The sequence below is a fragment of the Phalacrocorax carbo genome, chromosome 2 (genome assembly GCF_963921805.1).
Source record: "Phalacrocorax carbo chromosome 2, bPhaCar2.1, whole genome shotgun sequence".
Classification (NCBI taxonomy): Eukaryota; Metazoa; Chordata; class Aves; order Suliformes; family Phalacrocoracidae; genus Phalacrocorax; species Phalacrocorax carbo.
Window position 1 is genome coordinate 99,504,076 of NC_087514.1, and position 26,597 is coordinate 99,530,672.

The following is a 26,597-nucleotide window of genomic DNA, read 5'->3' on the forward strand; positions in this document are numbered from 1 at the left end:
GTATTCATCACCCCTGAGAGCTCTTAATCCCCCTCAACTCTACACAGTCACTGTGTTGAAACATTTGAAGTAAGTAACAGGACTATTCAATGCTTTTTTGGGTTGCACCTGTGGTCCTTTTAGCTCATTAGTCTTCCTCTGACAGTGGCTAGTCCCAGATGCTTGAGGGGGAAAGTGAAAAACCTCCGTAGTGGAAAATTAATGCAAGGGCACAGGAGCCAGTCCTTTGCTACTATGGGTAACTGCATCATAAAATCCCTTTTACAAGCCAACTTTATCCATCTAAAAACTGATTTCAGTTTTTGATCCCTCCCAAGTCCTCTTGGGAAGCTTTTCACAAGGACCGTTCTGTTGAGTAAAAACCTTTTAATATCCTATATACATTTATTTATGGCCACTTCACACCAAATGTTCCTTTATCAGTAATGCTCTTTCGCATAAACAGTGGTTCTTTTTTCCTTCTTTGCTTATTTTCACACTCCTATTTTGTTTACAGATGGTGACAAGATCCCCTGTCAACTTTGTTTTGCTAGGCTAACTAAGCCCATTTCTTTCTAATCACCTGCGACAGAAAACTCTTCACTCCCCTTAATTATCCTGTTGACAGGAGGTTGCCAGTTTGAATATTAATTCATCTTTCCTGTACTGGAGTGACCAGAACCATAGTTAGTATTTGAAATAACATTATACTCAAGGGTCAATGACACTTTCCATGTGATCGACTGAAAATACCCTACTAGATACACCTTAGGGTAACATTTGCTTTCCTTGCAGCCATAGCGCATTGCCGGGTCAACAATACCTCTCAGAGCTCATTTTAGTCTCCCCTTCAGTTTTCACCTGAAAGTACAGCAGATATTATTAGTCCTTATTTTGCACTTTGCAGTACTTTGCCATTTCTGTTACCCCCATTTTTAAAGTCATCCACCACGTCTTAATCCTTCTCTGCAGATCTTACTGTTTCAACCAAGGGAGTTATAGCTCCGTAGATCAGTGAATGCTGTGTGCCCGCAGGGACAAAGTTTTCAGGACACTAAGCATGTAACCTTCAGCGCTTGTTTCATTTGTAGTCTCTAAGTAGGACCTAATGACTTCCACAGGGCAACAGATAGATTAAAGCTAAGCATTAAGCAACCTAGAATCATGAGATAGCAGAAGGTTGTTAGTCCTGTCCTCTCTTGGCTTGCAACTATGCTGCTTATGCCTCTTCATGCAGGAATTAATCCCCGATGCCCAGTTAGCAAAACAGATAGCTCTGAAGCTACTGCAGCCTACTGAAGCTGCCTCCAAAGCTCAGTGAGTCTACCTGCTGGTTAGTATATAACAATCTTCAGCTTGGAGGAGGTTGAAACAGGGGATCTGGAAGATGACACTGGAAAGTGAAAAAAAAAAAAAATAAATTAGTTGACCTCTGACACAAAGGCAGAAAGTCAGTTGCACTGGGAGATCTACATAACTACCGGTAGTGACTTTGCTTCCCTTAGAGAAGATAAAAATGGGTGCTGATAGCCAGCGTGTGCGGGTGTATTTGACCCTAAATGGGCCGACTCCAGCTGCAATCGTGGCCTCCATTTGCACAGCACTTCTTGCATGTATTATCTGCCATCATATCCAAGTGAGAAATCAACTGCAAAATGCGAACTGGCAGATGATGAAAATGGAGATACTTCAGTAGTCACAGTTCTGCCTTTCAATTGCCGTAGCAAGCACAAGGCTTTGAAAGGGATCATTGAAGAAAGAGTATCAAAGAAAATACATTGCATCAATTTCTGAATCACCTGTAGATGAAAAGAAAACTGCCTGCAGACTCACAAATGTCACGAATTACTGCTGTGCTAATGCCAGGCAATGTGCATACAACAGCCAAGCAGATGCAATGCACAATAGGCGAGTTTCTGCTTTTACTTGCAGTGAAAACAAACACAGCCGTGTAGGTGAGCCCACCCATGTCCCTGAACTCATAGAGGGCAAGTGCTTTGACAAATGGCAATTCATGTAGGATTAATCCATGAGTACAGCAATATCTTTCTGATACACTGAAGTAACATTTACAGTTTATTTTGTAATAACAGTGATGGCTTCTACCATTCCTCTTTATCACCACGGCAGCTGGAGGGAATTGCTGGTACAGACACTGGCCTTGCATACATGCGTTGTCTCAGCTCCAGTGACACGCCGTGCTGCTGCAGCACTGCTACGTGCCACGGCGGTTCGCCTACCTCTGCATTTATATAAATACATCAGACTGATTCCATCTTCCTACTGGTTTACCGAAATTATTGATTCTGGTAAGAAGAAGGTGCTGCACGCTTTTTGCAACCATGAACACATCAGAAAAATAGACTTGCTCTGAAACAAGCGCTGCCTGGAGAAAATTACAGCGGGCTGAACCAATTTTACATCATATTGATTCCCTACAAATATTAAGTGCATTTCTTCTAGAAACAGAGCAGGTAAGGAACAAGTACACCTGCATTTTCAGCAGAGCTGCAAGCACGGCGGACTGTACTCGCTCCAACGGTTACAGCAATTATTTATTGATTAAAGCTCCAGACTCTTAGACCCATCAAGTTGCCTAATTCTGCAAGTTATTTAGTTAATAACTTTGAAACCCAAAACCTCAGTACCGTTACAGAATATTTGTCTGAATTTTTAAATATTTATTTTTTTAATAATAAAAATGAACAATTTGTCTGAAATGCACTTTTTTCGACTGAATGCCTATCTTCGCCCAGAACGAAGATAAACGTTATTCAGGAAGGGACCTGGCGTCGGGCAGGAGGCACCGGACCGGGTCGCGCCCGTCCTGCAGCACCAGGACAAACCTCCCTCCCGAAAAACTCTTTTTTCCCCACTTAAATAAAGGGCGGAAACAGCAGCGGGGGCGTCGGGCGCAGCCTGTGCCGCTAACACATGGCTCACGCCCGCCGCCCCGGGGAGGGCACCGGGGGAGCCTCCGCTGGGACGAGGCTGCCCGCCCGTGCCGTCTTCTCGCCGCCGCCGCCGCGCGAGCCTTAAAATCAACCGCCGCCGCTTGACGGCGTCACCCGCGTGTTTTGCCACGTGCCGGAGGCGGAAGCGAGACGCCGCTTGTAGCGGAAGCGGGACGCCGGGGCGGCGGGTGCTCAGCGATGGCATCCTAGCGGTGCCCCCCGCTCCCCCACCCCGCCCTCTTCCGTCGCCGGGACCGGGTGGCGCGGCCATGGCCAGGGGTCAGGCGGCCGCGGTCACGGCCGTGAGCGGCGGGAGGCGGGCGCTGCTGCTGTGGCGGCCGCGCGGCGCGGACGGCACCTTCCCGCCCGCCGCCGCCGCTGCACGTGACCGCCACGCGCCCCCCTCCCCCGCGCGCCGCTGCCTCGGTGACTGGCAGCGCCCGGCCGCGCCGCCGGGCCGCGGGGCGGCGGCCGTTACGGCCGTTAACGGCAGCGCGGGGAGCGGAAGGCGCGTCGGCAGGACCGGCCGGGAGAGTCGGCAGCGCTGCGGAGAGCGGGGTGAGGGCGGGGCCGGGGGGGGTGGAGGGAGAGGGAGGGTTCCCGTCACCGTCCCCTCGCCCGCCCCCGGCGGTCTGGCGGCCCGCAGGGACCCGCCGCCGGCAGCGGTGTGAGCTGACCGTAGGGCTGGGGTTTTCCCTACTCCTCCCCCGGCTTAAACGGGTTACCCTTTATTGATCTTTAAGTAAGAGTGCTACGGCATAGTCGTACTTTGTCCCCACCCAAGTGTTTTAAAATATGTCTCTGAGGACAGAGAGTTCTGCCTCCTGACAATTTATTTGAAGTTCATTCTTACATTCTTTCTGTCGGCTGCTTTATGCGCTGGTATTAAATTTCCCTGGATGCATGATTTCTGTAATACTGGTATTTGGGGGATGTGTTAGTAATTCTTCTAATAGGAATTTAATGTCTAAAGGGCAACCAATGAAGGTTTGCTTCTTTAACAAAGAATGGAAAGAGCCTGTGGCTTTAGTCCTCAAAGTTCTGAAGCGCTCACAGCTTCCGCATTTTACACTGATAACAGTAAAGGAACAATTTAAGACCCTGATGCTTGACTGGATTTTTCTAGGATGGGGTATTCTTGGAGAGCATCTCAGAATTGCAGCAGTAACACTGTATTCTGTTTCAAAGCTCTTGTGCGTAGAGCTTGTTAGTCGGATAGCTCTTCAGTTTCAAGCAAGCTGTGACAAACTCCCTGCTAAATCTAATATTAGGTTATAAATGAAAAATATTTTGAGTAGTAAGGAAACTTGTGGAAAGCAAACATGTTGATTAAATCGTGTTTCTTAAAAATATTGTATGTTTTGTTTATCTGTTTTCAGATGTAAGCACTTCTGCATCATCATCTTTACAAAGCAAAGGGAATATTTCCTTATTGGGAAATAGGAAGCTTTTTTTTGACACTCATGCACTGGTATGCCTCTTGGAAGAAAATGGTAATTTGCTAGAATCAGGCAGCTATTTTTAATGTGGATTTATGAGTGGTTTTTCAGTTTACAGAGTTTCTTACTTCTCTTTGACATAGCTTCAGTTTTATGGATTTTCTTAAATATATATACTGAATAAGAACAAGTAAGTTTTTTCTACTTTCAGAAGGGAACAGTGAGCTTATATAACTTTGGAATTATTTATTATCCTATTGGTAATTAAAAATGCTAAAGAGAAGTTACATTCTAAGAATTGAAAGTAAAAAACAGTTTTCAAGGTAGTGGCTGAAAATCTATTAATTGTTTTCCTATATATTTGGTATATAGCACCTTGAATATGGAACAGTGTCTTATAATAGGATTGAATATGACTACTATGTGAAATGCAGGGTTTAGGGTATAATGTAGAATACTATATAAACTAGGGCTGCTCTTATGCTAAAACATAGATAAGGAAATAGATTATTTTGGATTCTTGCTAATGTTGCTGAGGTGGCGAAGGTACCTTACAGTGAAATTAAGTACAGCTGAATTGACTTCTGACAGTTCTCCATCCCTGGATAGGAGAGGTCCCAGTACCTTTTCCCTGCCATGTGGCTTCATCTCTTCCATTGTGCTAACCTAATTCTCAGAGAACTCTGCAGCTCTTTGGCTTGGCTGGTGTTCTGAGCCGCTACTTTAATGAGCTCACAGAGCAGTTGGGTGAGCACCAGGACACATACAAACTGGCAGGAGGAGCAATACGAAAAGAGAGAGAGGAGGGGAGAGGTATCCCTTCCTTTTGGTGGTGACAAATTATTATATCAGCTCAGCTATTAAAAGCAGCTCGCTCTCGGACCACATATGTGCTTTCTAATGCTTAACTCCTAGTTAGTTTGAAACAATCATGCTTTTGCAAGTGTTTCTTAATAGTTAAATCTTGTTCATGACATTTTTACTCCTACGTTTTGAAAGTGGAAAAGTTGACAGTGTTTCTAGGGAGAATATTTTACAATAGTTTCCAAAGTATTAAGTTTAAAATGTTTTTAATAGGGCCTCAGAGGCTGGTAGGCCTGAAATCATAGCAGTTAGCTCTTTTTTCAGTAGAGTTTTGCACTTCAGTGGTTCTGAAGGTTTATAGTATACTGAAAGTAGATATCTGCTTTTCAGGGTCAGAATTCTTGCTCATAGAAATAATCGCATGTGAGATATGACATTCCATAATACTTCTAGAAAATTTCCAGCATTTATTCTGCTGACACTGTAAGAGAGCTACAGAAGCAGCTGTACTGTGTCATAGACATAACTTTGGGGTGGAGGAACTTGGATGTACTGACTGGTTGTTCTCTCTTGTTAGTGCTGGGTCAAGAGGAGTATGTTTTATTATCTTTAATAACTGACATTCATTTTAACTTAGTGCTGAGTGTTAGCAAGTGGCATTTCTGTAAACTGTCCACATATAGGTCTGTCTCTGAATGTTGTTGCATTTTGTTTTGCTTAGGATTCACTACTCAGCAGTCGGAGGTCATTGTATCTGCATTAGTGAAAATTATGAACACCAACCTGGATATGATTTACACGGACATGGTCACCAAAGTACAGCAGGTTAGCTCAAAGGCGATGGTGGGGTCAATGTAAATCAAAACCTAGTATGCCTGCTAATGAAATGTATGTTGCTGTTTATTACTGTTAGACACTGTATTTTAAAAGTTTGAAGGTGAAAACCAAACATCCCTATGTATTTATTGGCTAATGAATTTTGTCTTGAGTTTACCAAATACTTGTTTTTGCAGTGGATCTTAAATTTTAGGTACTGTGAGTTGGTGCACAAACCACAGGTAGTTTTTTGGTTTCAACTTTATTGTAGGATGAAATAGAATTACTGCGAAGGCTTTTAGACAGACATAGGAGGTGTTCAATGGATGGATTTGAATAGTTACAGCTCCTACATATATTCTTTCCTAGACTTTTAACAAGGAAGTACAGATTTGCTCAGTGATTTACCAGCCTTTCATTTATTTCTTTGTGTCACAATGGCATTTATATTGGATTAGAATTATGCTGAATTTCTTTTTTTTTCGTATAATGTTTTTAGGGCATGATTGGTGTGGTTATATATGCTTGGTAACTTATAGGAACATGTATAATTTGCATGCTGATACTAAAATCTGCCTCCTTTTCCTTTGGTGCATACATGGTTCATGGTGTCCTCTAAATGTACCCAGCTGTTGTGGTTCAGCCCTGGTTGGCAACTAAGTACCGCACAGCCGCTCCTTCACTCCCCTCCACCCCTGTGGGATGGGGGAGAGAACTGGAAGAGCAAAAGCAAAAAAAAAATCCACTTGTGGATTGAGATAAGAACAGTTTAATATTAAAATAATGATACTATTGATTATGATAATAACAATAATGATAATATAATAAAAAGGAAAAGGGGAAAGGAAAAAAACAAAGCCACAAATGATACAACCGCTCACCACCCACCAACTGATGCTGCTGGTCCCTGAGCCACGATTGCTGCCTGCTGCCCTCAGCCAGCTCCTCCCAGTTAACATACTGGGCATGACGTTACATGATGTGGAATATCCCTTTGGCCAGTTTGAATCCGCTCTCTGAGCTGTGCCCCCTGCCCTCCTGGCTTCTTGTGTACCCGGCAGAGCATGGGAAGCTGGAAGAGTCCTTGACTAGTACAAGCACTACCTAGCAACAACCAAAATATTGGTGTGTTATCAACATTGTTTTCATACTAAGTCCAAAGCACAGCACTGTGCCAGCTGCGGTGAAGAAAATTAACTCTATCCCAGCTAAAACCATGACACCAGCGTATACATGTTAGTGCAAGGAAGTGAAGAAAACTTATTTGGAAATAGACTGATAATGCTGAGTGTCTACAGAGATGCTTTCTGGCTGCCTCGAAATTGCATACAACTGAACAGAATTGTTAGCTTTGACTTGTGAGGGAATGATTGTTTTAATGAATAGTTGTGCCTGGAGGCAAGGCTTCTTGTTCTAATGCTGGCTGTGGTTCTTTTGGGACCCTTTGTCAGGTCATACAAAGGTAGATCCATGTAAAGAATTGGATATGACAGTGTTGAATATTGCCATGTTGAGCTTGTAGGCATCTGGCTCCAGAAAGGAGACTGAAATTCAGAGTAAGACATGATTAACTGCATGTGGAACTTAAGCATCTTTGAATGGAATTCACAGTATCCGGTCTGCTGGAATTTCCCAACACATAAGCTAGTCAAATAGACAATGCTGATAAGAGACATAGCTGAAGTACAACCTCTTGGGCTGCTCTGGGGGGCCGGGATTCATGGCCCCAAGCCACCTTCTGAACAAAGGCTTTAACTTATTTCATAGTAATAAGGCTGCTGTCTTAAAACATGAGAAAACAGCAGCTGCTGCCTCTGTAGGATAATAGTCTTGGCAGTGGGGCATCTCATTAAGAAGCGGAACACCTGGATTTTGCACCACCTTCCACCTAGGGAGGCTTCAGCTCATCTTTCCTAGATTTCTGGCGAAGCAGACGTGGGCGAGCTTCCTTCCCCTGTTCTGAACTTGTTTCACAGTCAGTCAGAGAATGCAGCGTTAAAGGGATCCTTTCTCCCATGGTTGGTTGTGTTTTAAAATAAGCAGTTGTTGCATCTCTGCCTCTTTCTATGCTGAGCTTTTTTTGAATGAAAGTAGACAGGTTGCTCCTGACAGTAGATGTTTTCCTGAGACTGTGTGGTAGATTCCACCCTTGGGTGACTTTCTGTCATTAAGATTGAAATGTGCGGGTTGTATGGCATGCTAAGATAGAAGCAGCTCAGGAGGGGCGTATGCTAGGAACCCTGGGCAACGTGGTAGAACCTGTAGTTCCTTATAGTCTGAATACATAAGAGCTTATGCAAAAAGGGGATGATGAGTTGGAATAGGATTTGGAAAGTTGTAGGTGTAGCTGTTATCATTAAGCCCTAGTTGGGTATGTAAAAGATGAAATATTACACTGGTTATATAAAGCTTTAGGGGAAATATATATGTGTGTGTGAGTGAGAATGTATAGAGGTGAAGAAGAGGAAGAATACAGAAGAATCTGTTCTCTGTTTTGCTGAGCTCAGTGAAGAGTGGAGAGAACAAAAGCAGGCTGGAGACATCAGGGAGTAAGAGAGGAGGTGTCCCCGGCAATACTCTTTCTGTTGACTTTTTGTAACACGTCTAGTACACCGAGCCATTTCTTTCAGTGTTGTGGTCAGGTAGCCTGGTGATGCATCTCCAGATGCCACTTAAACATATAACACTGTAAGTTAGAATAGCATCCCCTGACAAAAGTGAAGTTAGAGTGCTGTGTCAGATTTGTAGGGTTCTTGGTCCAGAATCAAAAGCAAGGGACTACTTACTAGGGGGAGACCTTCAGAGAAGAGAAGGCAGTCCCTCTTTGCATGTGTGGATAGTGTAGGATCCAGAACAGTGCCTACAGACTTTTCCATCCTTGAAAGTTGCAGAGAATTCTTGTTTGTCTTCTGTCAGCTCAGCATAACAGACTGAGAAGAGAGATGAAAAGGATACATATAGTGCATGATTCTGAGTAGTGAAGCAGAGCCAGCCCTCTTGCAAGGGGAGGTAAAAAAGAGAGGTAATTACAAAAGAGTATGGTTGCACTGAGGAGTTTTGGTCTGAAAGCCAGCTTTCCTCATTTAGCTCAGAGACACATCTTCTCTCCCTAATGCCTTTGCTAGCTTAAGGATTTGAAGACTTGGAAGAAACTATTTCCTAGGCTGTTAATTGAATTATTCTGATCTGTGTTAGCACTGCTGATTTTGTCAAACATTACCAATGTTTGCACCTAACTTGCTTATTCTGTCACTTAATTTATCTTGCTTTCCGAAACTCGGGTAATCATTCTGAAATGGCTGAATTAAAAATTTCAGGATACCGAAATAGCCTATCATATTTGTAGGCATAGATGAGAAGAAGCGTTATAGTTATGATATGTTCTAAGGTTTTTCTTCCCTCTTTTAAAGGAAATTGCACTTCAGCAAGTAATGTCCCATATTGGTGGTGTAAAAAAGGACATGATTATTTTGGAAAAAAGTGAATTTTCAGCACTTCGCTCAGAAAATGAGGTAAAAATCACTATCTTGGAAAATGCTATTCTAGCACTCACTTATTTTTTCTAATGATATAAAAAAGCATCTTGTACCCAAGGAGTTGGCTCTGGAGCCAGTATGGCTTAATACCCTCATTAATGACCTTGTTGATGGGGCAGAGTGCACCCTCAGCTAGTCTACAGATGATACAAAGGTGGGAGCAGTGGCTGATACACCAGGCAGTTGTGCTGCCCTTTAGAGGGAGATGAACAAGCTGGGGAAATGGGATGATGGGAATCTTATGAAGTGGAACAAATGGCAATGTCTAGCCCTGCCCCTGGGGAGGAGTAGCTCCAGGCACTAGGCTGGGGCTGACCGGCTGGAAAGCAGCTTCCCAGAAGAGGCCGTGGGGGTCCTGGTGGACACCAAGTTGATCATGAGCCAGCGATAGCCCATGAGGCTGTTGCCTTCATTGCTGCAAGGGCTCGGTTAGGAGGGCTGCCACCGGGTCAAGGGAGGTGATCCTTCCCCTCTGCCTGGCACTGGTGAGACTTTATCTGGAGTGCTGTGTCCAGTTCTGGGCTCCCCAGTGCAAGGGAGACATGGACGTGCTGGACAGAGTCCAATAAATGGCCACAAGGATCACTGGAGCATCTGACTAGTGAGCAAAGACTGCAAGGGCTGGGACTGTTTAGCCTGGAAAAGAGAAGGCTCAGCAGGGATCTCATCAATGTATACAAATATTTGAAAGGTGGATTTAAAGAAGACAGAGACAGGCTCTTTCTGGTGTTGTCCTGTGACATAACAATAGATAATTGACACAGGCTGAAATGTGGGAAATTCTGCTTAGGCATAAGAAAACCCTTTTCACTGTAAGGGTGGTAGAACACTGGAATAGGATACCCAGAGAGGCTGTGGAATCCCTACCCTGGAGATATTCATAACCTAACTGGACATGGCCTTGAGCAACTTGCTCTAGTTGCCCCTGCTTTCAGCAGGGGATTGGACTGGATGATCTCCAGAGAGGGTTAATAGAAGATGCTACAGCTATACCTATTTAATTCATCCTTTGAAAGAGATAAAGTAATAGAATAGTTTGAGGTGGAAAGGACTTCTAGCGAACGTTAGGTAATTGCAGGCTGCAGTATGATGGCCATTTAGCTATCTCTTAAAGCTGAACACACCCAGCTTGCTCTCTTCTTCACCCACCACCCCAACATAGTGTGCTCCAGCCCCCCATCACCTTCATGGCCCTTCACTGGACTTGCTCCAGTATGTCAACATCTGTCTTTCAGCAGGGAGCCTAAAGCTGAACACAGCACTTCCAGTGCAGGCTCACAAGTGCTAACTTGTGAAAGAATCACTTCCCTTGGGCTACTGGGTTTACTTTTGCTTGTACCATCCCATGCATTTGGCCACCTTTACTGCTGTGGGACATGGCCAGTTTCTGTCTTGTGCTGTTGCTTGGAAATGCACAGCACTGAGCAAACACGCATGTGTATACACATGCATGTATCTATACACATGCTGAGGACATAGAGTTAAACCACACTCGTTTTACGTGCCTTTTCACAGTATGGATTATAGTCATTGTTACTGATGATGCAAATTCATTAGTATATCTAGAGTATGCATTTTTATATACAGTAACAAAGTGTATGATTTTTTTTCTACTCTCCTAGAAAATAAAACTTGAACTCCAGCAAATAAAGAAGCAAGTCATGGTAAGATACCATACCAATGTAATTAAGAATTAACACCTGCCTAGTTTGCTTTAAATAACAACTAATTGTTGCTTTCAAGGTTTTATTTTAAAAGCTGTGCTTAGTTGTTGTGATATATAGGATACTGAAATTGCAGTTGATGGTATACTATGGGTTGCAGCAAAATCACATGCATACTTCATTTATGGTGACAGAGAACTGTGAATGGTACAAGAAGTGAAGAAAAATTTAACTGAAGGTTTTTTTATTTTGGTTTTTTTTTTACGTATATGTCCTTAATTTAGATTCAGAAGGTGGCTAACTGCCATGTCATGGTTAAGGCTGAGTGAAGTTCTGCATTTAGGGCTGCCTGTTACATGTAAAGATAGAACATACTTTTAAAATTACAGCACTTTCTAAATTGGTTTGGGGTTTTTTCTTGCTATTTTTTTTTCAGTTGGGTTTTGTTGGGGTGTTTGGTTGGTTGGGGTTTTTTTTGTTTCTGTGTTTCTTTGGTTTTTGTTTTTGTTTGGTTTTTTTGGTTTTGTTTAGTTTTGTTTTGTCTGAAGACATATCTGTTAGCTGTCCAGAATTTCAAATGCCTTTGAAGTGGCTTCTTTAGGCCACTAAGTTTGGGATGATTACGTTTGGTCCCATTTGTTTGGGAGCAAATGACTTTTGCAAGAAAACAGACTCCCTGGAGAAAACTTACTCTGTTAATTATCGTACAGATTCTTATTCTTATCAGGTTTAAGCATCAGTGCTGTGTTTCTGTTCTTTATGGTTTACCTGTCTTGAATAGCACTCAGGCACCCTTCTACCATCAGAAACAAGATTTTCTCGAACTATCATTTCAATGGGTGTGGAGTCATAAGCAATCTTTACACAGAAACAAACATTCTTGCAAAAGTGATTGAGATTGGAAACTGGGAAGCATAAGCTGTTTTTAGGGAGTACAATCATCTCACTTGAGAGCTGCTGTTTCCTGCTGTGATGTCCTTCTTAACTGAAAGGATGGAGCATTCTTCTTTCCCTAGGATTTGTCCATGAAACTGGCAGGATATTGGACTTGTTGAGCTAGCTGACAGTGTGGTCAAACCCAGCCTAGTGCTTTCTTGCCATTTCTTTCCTAGCCTTTTCAATTTCTTTTTGCACTGTCATCTCCAAAAGGAGAACATAAATCTCTTAAAGCTAATCCTGCATGTTTTATATTGTGTTATGAAATGCTTAATGCATCTGGGTTTTCAGAATACCATTTTAAAATATAGTTGGCATCTAACTTTTGAATTGTAACTTATTTTATGGTTTTAATTGCATATAAATGAGTGTAGCTGTACGCTTCTACGGGAGAACTTATCTTGGGCTGCATATCTCCGGGACACAGGGCTCTACCCACCCTGGGGACAGTGATGCACAGACATCAATATGATGGATACAAAATGTCCGTTTATTTAGCTGCGTCACACGCTTATATAGCTCTTGCGCTTCCTGTTCCAGCCACTCCTATGGGGAGGAGTCTATCTTTCCGTCACATCCCGTAATCTTCCGGTCGCCGATCCCTGTCTATTCCCCTACAAATGAGTTAATGTAATCCACTGGTAGAGCATCAAGGATCTGAGTCATCTTTTCTTAAAAAGCTAGATGGCTTTAAATTTTACTTTTAACTGCAAATATAAAATAACTTGCCCTTGTGAGAATTACGTTTGCTCATACTTGTTCCTCTAAAAGACAAGAAGATACAATGTTATGAAATTTCAAGAAAAATTTATTTCTAATTTTTGATTCATTAAACTGTAATCTATCTTGTTGTAACGACATCTAAATATAACCTAGTTAAAGTTAAAAAATTCAAACAGAAATTGAGTGTAATGATTGTTCATGCTAACTAAGTGAACTCTTGATAACTTGGCATTGGCCTACTTGAGAGATGCTTGCTTGTTTTTAATAGTAGAATCTCCCAGAACATCAGCAGTCTCTGCTTCTCCTACACATTCATCTGATCAGCAGTTTGCCTCATGACAAACTGTCAGCTGGCTGGAATTCCTGCCAGGAGGTTGCACTAAAATGGCAGCTGTCACTGAGAAAGGCAGGAATCACTTACAGCTATTGATGAAGTAAAATGCTTGTGTACAACTTATGGTGGTTTAAAAAAGTTAGATGTTTAAAAATATAAGAAATGTTTCCTGGCTTCTGAAATGTCTGCAGCTTTTTCTGAAAGCCCTAGATGTACTCTTTAAAAAACAGATTTTCTTTTACATTGGAAGGTTAGAAGCTGCTTTTAAAGTTATTTTGAGCATCAAGATTGCTTCATGGAGGAAGTCCAACTTACATGTATACCTAGGCATGGATTTCTAGAAATCACAGAGAGTTATGGGTTATACGAAACATTCCCAGCATTTATAGAAGGATGTGCTCTCAATGAACTGCTCTTAGTGTTCTGGTTTTATAAGCAATTGTAAGTTTTTGATTCTGAGATCTAATTCGTCCTATAGAACATGAGTAGGGGAAGAACAGGAATGCTTACACTTTTGCAAATTATATGCATTAATTGGAGAGAAGCTTGATTCCGGAGATATGTAAAGAAAGGCACAATATATTGGTGGAATTTTTTCTGCTTATGATTAAATAGAAAATCTTGCTTGTTACTTTATCAATTTTTTCCCATTAGGATGAAATTACCAAAGTTCGTGCAGATAACAAGTTAAACTTAAACCTAGAGAAGAGCAGAGTGAAAGAATTGGTAAGTTTTGATTACTGTCTTTTAGAAACATCTAAACAGCGAGTAATCTCCAAATTTGCTTAAGAACATTTTAGCCGAAGAGCGTTTTCATATTAATCTCTAGTGTCATTCAGCCTCAAGATGGTATTAATCCAAGTTACTCATCCTTATGCTGCTGTAGTACAAGGTGCCATGTTTGGTTTTGTTGTCTCTATTTTGATATTGTTTTAATATCAGGATTAACATGTTACACGTAAATATTTTAGATATTTAATCTATGCTGACTAGCTGCCTAGAGGTTTTCTATGTTATTAGTGTATCTCTTTCTCTGTTTTCACACTTCATTAAGTATACACATTTCATTAAATTTATCATCACTGAAGATGTTTCATTTCCCTATAGCTAGAGAATTTATAGTGTAGCTAGTTTGTCAGGAAATACCTATTGTGAAAATAGTTGTAATTTTTTTTTTTAATTGTAACTAGTGCTGGTTCAGATTATTTTGAACTTTGAAATATCTGGTAGAACTGAATTTATATAATGTTAAATTAGACTAATGTAGATGAAGAATTAGAAGATTAAGAAGTTTTTGTATTATATGTAGCACTCTATTTAGAGTTCTGTTCCCATAGATCTTTTTTGAATATCTTTTAGAATCTCAAAGAAATTGCATCTTCTAAACAGAAAGATCTTTTAATGACATTTTTATATTAATTTTATTTTGTGTTCAGGCCTCTTTCACAGGTGTGTAATGAAGACTTTAATATTAATCTCCAATCTAGGTAATAAGAACTGTTCAAGCAGATGTGATTTATCTTCTGTGTGTGCCCCTTGAAGTTTTTCACAATAGTTTAGGTAGCAGCTGTGTCAGTGATTTAGTACAACAACTAACAGTCTGTTGTCCCATGGTAGATGCTTGAATAATACAATTTGAACAGGTAGAATTCTTGTTCAAAGGTTAATACTTTATGCTAATGTTTTAAAAAGCTTCATATAAGATGTATTAATGGTGTAGATCATAAGCTTTGCAATACTTTGGGCTTACAAAACCTATTTAAAACCACTTAACCAGTGATAAATTAGGCACTGGTGTTTTCTTGCCTATTTATGTAGATCCTGGAATCCTGGACTATTGCTCAGAACACTACATTATTTTGACTGCCTCCCAGGAAAAGCGAACTGTGCATGTCAACTTTCTTAAAAGAAAGTTTTCTTTTTTCCCCTTCCCCCACTTTATTGCCAGCTCTGCCATGCATGAACGGGCAAGGAAGGAGGCAGGTGAATGGGGAGCAGGTTGTAGCATATATGCTGAGTTGGAGGGGTGAGATATAATCCAGTATTTTCTATAGAAGGCAGAGCATCATTATCCTATTTACTTGGATTGTAATGTGACTTAGGACTGAATATCTAGCTTTCTGAGGAAAAAAAATGACAATAATTGAAGGTTTCTGTGCATTCTTACTGAGTTACTATTCAGAAGATAAATGTCCTAAGTTTAAATTGATTTAACTCGAAACACTAAGTAAAATGTTCTTATCCTTCAGTTTTGCCTGGAATAAGTACTGAAAGGGAAATCTCTTAATTTGTCGACACTAACGGGGGCAGTCTTTATTGTTTCAAACTCTAAAAGCATTATCTTTTAATTAGTTCATTCCACTTCACACTACTTGGATAATCCTGCATTGCACAATGCTTATCTGTTAATGCTGTGATTTATATCTGCAGTGGTACAGATGTGATTTAAAAACTCAAAGTACAGTACAAAATTCCATATATATTCATATGTTCGTGCATTAGAGTGTCTCTAAGCTTGCTGTTAAAATCTCCAGATGCATCTGACAAAGCTGAATTTTCTCTGCACAGTGAAAAACATGGACTTAAGGGGAAATCTCCCTGCTGAATTTCAGGGAGGGCGTTTAACCTTGTCTTTCCTCCTTTTTTGTTGGGGATTTTTGTTGTTGTTGTGTTTTGTTTGTTTGTTGGGGGGGTGTGGCTTTTGTTTTTTTGTTTGTTCTTTTAAATGCACTGGTGTTAACTACAGGTGTGTGGTGATGCCTTGCAGTAAAAGGGTGTGCTTCACTGTCTTATACCTAAGTTTGAAATCCTTGCGTCTGACCTAGAGAGTTCTAGCCACAAACCAAAACTCTTACAAATAGAAACATTAAGAAAGAAGCTTGTGGACTAGAAATGCTAACAGCATCCGTTTAAAGTAAAACGGACGAGCTATTTCAGTCCATAAAACTATATTAAATGTCGTGGTTATTTTGATAGCAATGATCAGTTTATTAATGTGAGGCCCAATTCTTATGGGAAATCACACCTCAAACATAATTTTAATTAGATTATTTTATAAATATTCTGCTATCTTACCACTTTCAAAAATGCATATTTATATAAAAGGTCTGAATTTTTTTTGTCCCCCTCTTCATTTTGCAGAATCTAATGACTGTTTCATTAATTTCAGACATGCTGTTATTTGTCTTTGCTATGTCATTTTCCACATTTGTAGCATCCTGCTATCTCTTAACTTTACCTTTAGATCCGTCAAAATTCCAAACAGAGCTCTGGATCTTTAAGGAGGGTTTTTCAATGCTGAGGTATTTATATAGATTAATCAGAGTTTAATATTAAAGTGGAGTAAGTTTCCAGAGTGGAGGAAAAATAAAGCAACTTCCCACATGGAAATGTCACCAGATGAGATTATTGGTGTGTAACTGAGGATTCCGAGATGGGTGCCTGATGACCTTAATACTGGTGGTTTAGCAGCTGTCTATGAATAATTGAATTGCTCCAGTAGTAGAACAGGAACCATTATAGAAGTCAAGGTTCACAAGTCAGAAAGGTAACCTGCCTTAAAGGTATGCTTCGTTAATTTGGGCTTAACTTTCCTTGAACCTAAATAGCCGTATGTTAAAAATAAACAACAACTTCTGATGTTCCACAAATTAATAGCTTAATGTGAGATACAAATGTTCTATGTTTAACAAATATATAATGAAATGATGGTCAGAAAAATACAAACAGTGAGCATATGCAATACTGGCTAAACATTCCTTTGATAGCCGAGTTTGATATGATGTTTTACAATGGTACTCCCCTTCCTGAAGAAAGTGGATGGTTCAGTCTCTAATCGTGCTTGTATGCTCAATGGATTAGTTAAGTGCTCCAGAGTTGCTGTTTAGAATCATAGGTCTTTATTTTTCAGAAATGCAAATCTGCCAACCTGTCTTCCAGCTGCTTATTAATGTATACAGTTTTTTGCAGAAAATGAGTGTCTGATGGACTTGTTGCGCTTTACAGTTCAGAGGTGTGGATGAACACCTGTCTAATTGTGCTTTTCCAGAGGACAGCGATTATGCTACAATACTGTTTCCCAAGTGTTGTCAGATAATAATCTTGTCCGGATTCAGTGTTCTACAGAATTTGGAAACAAATTAATATGCTTTTAAGTGTGGGGGAAAAGTTTAATGACATTATCATGTTTATCTTTTTTCCCCCCTTTTAGTACTCACTTAATGAAAGAAAACTACTTGAAATGAGGACAGAAATAGTGGAATTGGTAAGAACCTGGTAGCTGATTATTACCCAGCAAATCTTTTTGTACTTGTGTTATAGACCTGGTGTTATTTTTGGAGTTCATGTGTTTAGGTACTTTAATATACAAAATAAAGCATGACAAAAATGTCATTGTGCTTTAATATTTCCCTTTGTAGTTCCACGGCAGTACAGGTATCTGAAGTGTCTACAGGATAAAAAGGCTTTCATATATATTATGAGACCCTCTGTGTGTATATATGAACTGTTCAGTGGTCACTTTGTTTTGAAACTTCATGCAAATAGTATTTTCTTTAGATAGAATTCTACTCTTAACTGTGAAATTAATTCCCCACCCCGTGTTCAGTGGGACTGAAACACATTGCTAGATTGATTTGGCTTCATGTTAGGGGAGGCTTTTACCAAGCACTTCCTCTTCCTTTTGTTTCCTTTCAGTAGTACAGGGAATTATCCCTAGGAAGATGTGTAGCAGTAAATCCTTAACTGATTCACAATGTTTCAGTAGTGCCAATTTGAAAATATCAGCAACTCAGCAGCTGTTGTCCTCAATTTACAAATTTGATCTTTCAGTCTTTTCTGAATTCTGATTCTATCCCATTTTTTTACAGAAGTCCCGTCTTCTATCATAATCAGATGCTGAATTTTTCTGTAGCTGGTTTTGTGGTAGAATTCCTTACAAAATGAAGACATGCTTTTTCTACCTCAGAAGACCAATTCTCAGTTTTTCTGACAATCCATAAATCTTTATGCTCCAGCATGTTTTTGTCACAAAAGGCTTCTAGACTTCTCAACAGCACTTATAATTGAGCAATGACTTTAATATCAGTGGGCCAAACAAGAGGTTGAAGTTAATGTTTACGCTACTAGATTGAGATAAGAAGGCATCCAGTTCTGCCACTTTCTAGATTATTTGTTAAGGAACATGTAATCATAAGAATTTCCAGAGTTCACCAAATCATGCAAGTCCTTGGATATAATCAGCTAGGAAGGAACTTGTTCTCTCCCAATGCAAATTAACATGCGTTTAAGGAGGAACCAAAAATACAACTTGAAGGGATGGGTTAAATTTCTAAATAAACTAGAAACTGTTCAAATTGCATCATTTTGTTGCTTTGTTCTGTAGCATGCACAACAAGACCGAGCTCTGACCCAAACAGACAGAAAAATAGACACAGAAGTTGCGGATCTGAAAACAATGCTTGAATCGCACAAACTTGATAATATTAAGTACTTAGCAGGTGAGGAATCTGATGGTTGTTTCTGCTGGTGAAACTGTTAAATGTTGTTAAACGTTTGGCAAGCGCTCGATTGACTGTATTCATAAAGACCCTGATTTTAAAAAGATACTTGAAATGGTCTCCGTCAAGGTTAGCAGCCTTATTGGTGTAGTTAACCCAAAGTTTCACGTGATTCGTAACTTTATTTTGCATGGGCTATGGCTGTATGACTTTCTGTTTTTTCCCCGTGCTTTACACTAATAACAATGTGTTTCAGAAATCTAAAAGACTGTCTGTTAACAAGGGCCAAAAAGTTATTCTATGCCTGACTTAATTTATAAAAGCAGTCTGCTGCATGCATTTCTAGGATTTCTTCATCTGTCTGATGGAGATCTATGTGCAAAATGGAACACTTCAGCTTTTCTGACTGTCCAGAGCCACATATTCTTTAAACTTTCATTTTTCAGGCATGTGCATTAGAAAAACACTATATATGTGTGTGTGCGCACGCACCTCTGTTATTGCCCTGGGTAACTAATATTTCGACATTTTTCTACTGAGTGTGCAGTGCTTTTAAATGAGCAGGTTTGCAGTAGAAAATTATTATTCTTCTGATTTAGATTTCCTGATTATTCTTTCACAACGCATTTTGTCATCAGTACAATCACTTATGTCTACTCATAGTACTGTACTTCAGGCATATCCTTTAGAGAGAACCATTCCCGGAAACTTACTAAATTTATAAAGATGAGAGGAAATTCTTTTCCCCTCCATCCCTGCTCAAAAACATGTTGAACTCTGTGTGGAAAAAGAATTAAAAATAATTTGCCTTGTGTTTGAAGTGCTCCTGTTGCAAACAATGGCAAAGATCTTTTGTGTGTTGGTTTCATTTCATAGAAATTTCAAAAATTACAAACCGATAATCCTTGATAGCTTTCATTTATTTGTTTGCTAAGTAGTTGACTGTGATTTAATAATCCTGTTATTAATTTCCTCACTTTACAACTGTAACTTGCCATATTGATCGTTTTCGGAATGGTAAGCAACTAAGGGTTTCTTTCAGCCTTTTGATAGTTTTCCAGCCCAGTTAGTTTTCCTGCATTCTTTTTTAACTTCCTTCTTATTTGTCGTTTTTGTGCCCCTCCACCTTGAAATTGCTTGTTGTAAATTAAAAACCTTATTTTCTTAGATGGGGAAGGGGTGGTGGTTACACTTCTAGTATTGAAGTAAGATGCGTACATAGCTTTCTGAAGAAACGTTCTGAGAGCTAATGATTTATTGTCTCCATTTTCCTCCCCATTTTTATTTTCTTTCAGGTTCAATATTTACATGCCTTACTGTAGCACTGGGATTTTATCGTTTATGGATATAATAAAACATCGATTTAAAGGACTTCAACTTGCTTGGTTTCTGAAAAGAAAGAAGATTTCTCTTTGCCTGGACTTTACCAAGTCTTGACTCATATTTATTTTTTTTGTAAAGCAGACTGTATTGAGAATGTAACCAAAGATGTGCCTAGAAACAAACTGTACACATACTGTGCATATTTTGAAACTTGCCTCTGACGAAAGCATGGTATAGGCATTTCTGCCATTTCCCTCCATTCTGAACTGCAGTACACCGTACTGCTGCAAAGTGTCGTGTAAGGCATGACTGGCATTCATGCCAATCGTATGGGGCTGCATGCTGTGGAGAAGAATAATCTATGGAATTATGTTCCATTGCCTATTCAGACATGCTTGCCGGAGCCAGTTGCACGTATCAGACTGAAGTCTTGATTATTAATGTAAAACTGAAACTACACGTTTTGTGGCTTGGAGGCACTCTTGTATAAGTAGAATTTGTGTTAACTGAGTCATTCTTAATCCCCTCCTCTAACGCTTGTTCACACAGTTATTATGATCAAATATTTGTTTTGCTATTTTTATAATATTACAGTTATCAGCTTGTTTTCCAGATGGCCGTCCGATCAGTTGTGTTTCATGAGAGTACCGTCTAACAACAGCAGTGTATGCTGCTGGGTTTGTTTGTAATCTATTTGTAGAGGGTTTTGTGACTAACTTGCCTTTGGTACATGTAAGTATCTGATACTCATTCCATGTGCTAATTGTTAACTGTACCACTGTAACTGGAAGTTTGAAGTGCAGTCAAATACACTAGTTGTGTTAATTTACAGTTAAGTGATACAAAGTGTCTTTGGTGCTGCCTTCTTGATGGAAGGGAATTGAATCTTCTAGAAAGGAAAGAGATTTTAAGTGGTGGTTATGAAGCGGTGTCTTAGGTGAAGGAACTGCAATACTGACAGTCTTCTGGGCTTTTTGTTGTTTTACTTAAAAAAAAAAATTCCTGTTGGTTCTTCAGATGTGGAAGTTTGATAGTGAATATAATAATGAAAGCAGTAATGAAGACCTGCAAGGGTGTTTAATTCCCTTCTGAGCAAGCAACTGAAAGCAACAAAGGAAGGAGTTCGTTGTATCCAGGTATCTATCATTCTTCCACTGATGAAATGGCTGCTTTAGTAGCAGTGCTGCCATGTGTGTTCCTTCAGTTAAGGGAAATTTCCCTTCCTTGGTTGCTCTTGGAGCACAACATATGCACTGGTAACAAATGCTGTTAGAGCACAATCATGGCTTTGCTTAATGAAAGTAAAGCTGTTTGGCTACTCTGCCTGTACTGTAGTAACCGTCTAAGTTTTTGGTGGTTGGGAATACCAACTCTGATCATGTGCAAGTGCAGAGGAAGAGGTGCATGCCTGTACCAATACCATACCGGCCAGAAATAAAGAATTTTGAATATTTTATAGAATATGCTGAGTTTTCATTATAAATGCAACTTTTTAATTTGAATTTCATCTTTGTTTGAAGGTAAGTCACTGCTAATAGAACTTTTTTTAAAGCTAAGAATTAGCTCTAACACTCTGACACACTGAAGAGGAAAGAACAGTCAATAATATGAGGAAAACTATTATTGCAGAATAACTTAACAGCCCCTCTAAATTGAATGAATCTATATTCAAGATCTTCACTTTTTTGTTTTAAAAATATATTTTTTAATAACTTATAGGACTTGACACTTTCTCAAATTAGTCAAGCAATAATTCAATGTTTGGAATTCCCTCAGTGTTGGTTCCTGTCTTCCCAGGACAGATGATTATGTATATGTCCATGTAATCAGCGGATCTTTGCCTGTGTGTCTAAGCATCTGTTAAATAATTGCAAAAATAATTATTTAGAACTGATTTTAAATATAGGGTCTATCCTGCTAAAAATAGATACCATGCAAATAAATCTCTTTTCAGGGCAGGTGGGAGGAGGAAGTGAAAGATTATAGGACAGCATTGTCCTGGAATGAGCGATGTGTCAGGAAAACCGGCATGCCAAGTGTGATGTAAAAGCTTGTTACTCCTATGAGCATAGATGCAAAATCTCCTCTGGTTTCCCCTGATTTTAAAGATCAGTTCAGCAGTCTTTCTAAGACAGTCTCGTCATGTGTACCACGACTGTTCTTTGCCATTCCAAAAAGGTAGAAAATCCCTCCATATATTTCCAAATACAAATTCTTTCACACAGAGGTTTACACTTGAAGAATGAGCCTTCTGGTACAGATGAGAAGCAAATATATCAGGACATACTCCTTAATATCTCTTGAAAAGCAACCGTTGAGTGTCAAATGATCACTAAACGAACAAATAGGAGACCTAAGTTGGCAATTCTCCAAATTTTTTTTTCTGTAAGACTGTCTCATGCTCTCTGTTGTCTTTAATTTGAATTGGTAGCAATTCTAAATGTACAGAAATAATTTTCAGTTCTCTGACTTCAAATTCTGATTTTTAATCTGCAGAGCTCTTTCCAAAAAACGCAAGTGAAAAATAAATGGGGCTGTTTTACCATAAAACCACTTCAGCTGTGAGAAACTGCAGTAGCTCCCCCTTGATTCAGAAATGCATCTGTTCATTTCCTGCCTGGCAGGAAAAAAAGTATAAAAGTAAAAATTTAATCTAGAAAAGTTAGCTCTCTCAGGCTCTTTCTTTAAGTCAGTTTGCTGAGCTCCTGCTCCAGTTTGCTTTCAGGAAGAGCCCACCTCTGTTGAGAGTATGCAAGGGTAGCAGCCTGCCAACGTTAAAACTCATGAGTTTTTCCCTGTGAACTCCCACATTCACTCAGGAAAGACAGGAGGTTCTTTTAAGGGTTTATTTCCTTCTGGGGAAGGACACAGAGAACCATTCCATTTGCTGGGAAACCAAAGTTGCTCCTAAAGCTTGTTTCTGTTTTGCAGAACAAATCAAGATCCAGAGTTCTTAAAAACTGTTACGTTTGTGGGAGTATACTGAATTTAACTGCTTGTCTATCTTGCTTTCCCTCTTGTTTTCAGTAAAAATTTGTAAGGGAGCCATTCCTTTTCACTGGTATGTATTAGCTAAATTGTTTGCTTCAAGTATTTTATTACTGTTAAATCCCATGCTGTCTAGCCCTTTCTCTACTGGAAGTGTTGATTGCATCACTCGTTTCCCAGAATGTTGTAGAGTCGTACTGAAAACCATGAGTTGACGAATGGAAACATATTTTTAACATACGTGTGAAATACACTTCCGTTTTTCTAACCACAAATGTTTTGGTTCACTAGCATGAGCCCTATTCTAGTTGCGAATATTCACTTAAGTGACCTTTTCATAAATGGTGAAATCCTAGCTCTGTGCAGCTATTAAATGCTCTTATTGACTTTGGGGAAGGTGTGCTTTTACCTTCCAGGTATTTTGAGTCATACCACTTCAGTGGACTTTGCTCTTCTTGCTCTTGCTGCCATCTGTAGACCTCGCGCAGGAAGGCTGGTGGCATTTTTTGTGGTGGTTTGTTTTTTGTCTGTGGATTTTTGTTTGTTTTTGTTTTTTTAATCAGCAAAGTTAGCTAAATTGCTGTGACCAGTTCCTTTGAACTAAGGGTTGCAAGGTGTGAGCAAAACTTGGTTTTGCAGCTCCCACTGAATTTTCAGGAATCAAGTCAACTGCCTTTATTATGATTTCTGCAAGACAATTTGATATTTAACAAAACTTCTATGTAAAGTTTGTTGTTTTTTTTTTTTCAAGGAATAAGTACACTGAAAAATCAATTTTTAAAGATGTTTTAATATACTGGGACAAGTTGTAGTCAGAAAGGAAATATTGATTAGTTCAACAATGGTGGTTTCTTTTTCATAATTTTTTCTTCAGTTCTCTCTATCTTGTATTTATAGGGCTTTGTTTTGGGGTGGTTTTGTTTTTTTTTATGGGAAGTTTGGTGGTGGTGTTGCTGCTGGTTTTTAGAGTAAAGCTTTCCATATAAGCAATTAATTTTCTTCAGGCCCTAAATAGAAAGTTCATTTGCAGTCAGGTATGTGCATAGAATTATTGGCAGCTGCTTTAATCAGAAATTGGGATTCTTTAACCAGAAGCAAGTGCATACTCTTTGAGATGGAGAGCCTGCTGTGTCTTTGTTAGGAAAGCTTCCTTTGGCCTAAACCACGTTTTTTAACCCTATTATCGAACACCTTGGAGCAGTAGTTTTGATTCTTTATCTTAGACTTAAATGCTGCATCAGAGCAATTGCCTCTTAACATGCAGTTTTGTAACAGATAAAGATCATAGAGGGAAGATAGCAGTGTTTGCATAGTGTTCCTTTGAAATCTGTCTGTTCCAAGAAAGAGGATTCCAGTTTTCTTGGGAGGATTCCCAGCTGGTATAAAAAACAAAATACTGGAAATGAGTGGCAAAGTATTGCGGCAAATATCAGTCTTGGGCCAATGTTTATCCCCGTAGTTACCACATTAATGTGTTGTAATATTTTAAATACCCTGTCTCCCTTTGCTGTTCTGATATGCACCCTATCAAATCTTAGAAGTTCATTAGGTTCCCCATTGTATTCTGAAATTATGTCAGCTTGATTTGAGCCATGACTAATACTACTTGCGAACAGTCTCTTCTTGTTGCATGAGTAAAAATGCAGTGAGGAAAAAAGGGTGGTATGTGGGTTTTGGGGAGGGTTTTGGCTAGTGGGTTGGTTTTTTTTCTTTGGTTTGTTTCGGGTTTTTTTCTCCCTGCAGGTAAGCGCACATGTTCTGTAAGAACTTCAAACAGAGCTGTATGGTACATGAGTATAATAATGGCGTACTTACAGCAGGTGACTGAGTTTGGTCAAATCAGGCTTGTATAGAGGGCTCCAGGGTTTGCTTCAGAACCGATAGGGTGAGTGATAGTTGTGTTGGCAGGGGATGGGAAGGGATGCAGGGCAGGTTTCTCAGCAGAAGGGTAAAACTCAGAGTTCATACTGTTTATGCTTTCATCTCCAGCATGCTTTGGTCCTTCTCCATTGTGAGAAATCATGTAGTCCTGGTAAGTAGGACTGTCAGCAATGCATGTTACTCCATGAATAGGCAGCTATTAAATATGTTGCTTTTGATTGTGATTTTGTCCAGAATAATTTGTATTGCTCCCAGTCATCCTCCTGGCTTTACCCAGGATCTACTTCCTTGTTGGAAAGGTGTACTAAGTGTTACATATTTACAAAGTTCTCCCAGTGGTGCAAGAAATTAATAAATACAAAGGCCGCTTCAGGAGTTCCCCCTGAAGACTACTTACCACAACCAGATCCAGAGAGTGGCTGGAGATTTTGATAATCTTCTATATCTCCGCTTTCAAATAAGTCAATTCTAGTGCTTTGTGATTTACATGCAGAGTTCCCCTGTGTTCCTTCGACGCCAGCCAGGCCAAGGCAATAACCGCCTTTTTGTCTGAGCTACTGACCTCTTCAGAGCTTTCACAGATGAAATAAAGCTACAGGCATGAGCCTATACCAAAACAATTAAAGACTGCACAGATGAGACTGAGCATGTCTAGTGTGGATGCCGCATGTGGGTTTTACATTTTTGTTCAGTATCTTTCTCTCACGTAGTTAGTTACCTTGTCTCACGTTGTACCCACGTTGCAGTACTGGCTTCTGGGAAGCTTTTAAGAAGAAGCTGAAATTCTATGAAAACTGGGGGGAAGTGCAAAATAAGGCTCACGCTTCTGCAAGTCCATAGGAAAGTTCTTGCAGAGATTTTAGTATTTTTGCTTCTTCTGAAAAGGAGCCTTGTTTAAAAATTAAGCTGTTTTTTTTTTTTAAGCTTCTGAGTTGCTTTTTTATTTTTTTGTAATCCTCCTAGCCAGCTTCCAGTCTATGCGTTGCAACACACCCCTCTGTGTGACTTGCTTCATTTTGAATAGTCTGATTTGGGGATACCTGTGACCACAGCTCTCAAAAAGAGCTATGCTAAGGTATTATTACTCTCTCTCTCTTTGCTATTCAGTAAAAATGCATCCAAGACTTCAGAAAGGTTAATAGCATATTGTCCACTAAGCTGTTAAGTAGTTAACTTTTCTTGTTTGAAACAGGGTCCCGGTGTGCCCTGAGGTGTCAGACCACACCTGACAAGGTATAAATTTGATGATTCATAACGTGCCATTAACTGGAGGGTTGGGAATGTCTGAGGAAGTTAATCCTGTTTGATAGAGAAAACCATGGTAGTCATAAGATAACAAAGCAAAAATATTCTCACAGTGAAAGGTAAATGTTTAATGGAAACCTCATCTCCATTTACATAAATGCCAGTATTTTCTTTTTCTGCTGTTACCTAACAGGAAAAAAAAAAAGCATGGTTCTGTACTTGGGCATTCCTAGCTCATTTTCCTTTGCAGTTCCTAACTTCAAATATTCAATGTCATTTAATAAATACATTTTTGGAATCTTTATATGCCCTTCGTAGTTTCAGCATTGTTTTCAAGCTTTCTTTTTTCTCCCTAAGGTTGTAGAGAGATTTGGAGGAGGGAAGGGTTGGTTTTCAGTTTGTTCTTAATGTATTTCTTAATGAAATGGTGTTTAATGAATTAAAATATGACCAAAGGCTCTCTTGCAAGTCCTTGCT

General features: G+C 39.7%; 1 protein-coding gene across 1 annotated transcript; it reads left to right on the forward strand.

Moving 5' to 3' along the window:
* The first annotated feature begins 3,078 nt into the window (after nt 1-3,078).
* Nucleotides 3,079-21,467, forward strand: MCUR1 (mitochondrial calcium uniporter regulator 1). Its single transcript, XM_064443653.1, has 9 exons — nt 3,079-3,491; nt 4,313-4,426; nt 5,898-6,001; nt 9,403-9,504; nt 11,151-11,192; nt 13,840-13,911; nt 17,396-17,449; nt 18,569-18,683; nt 19,979-21,467. The coding sequence occupies exons 1-9, from the start codon at nt 3,203-3,205 to the stop codon at nt 20,032-20,034; spliced, it is 948 nt and encodes a 315-aa protein (XP_064299723.1). The 5' UTR covers nt 3,079-3,202; the 3' UTR covers nt 20,035-21,467.
* Nucleotides 21,468-26,597: the final 5,130 nt, after the last annotated feature.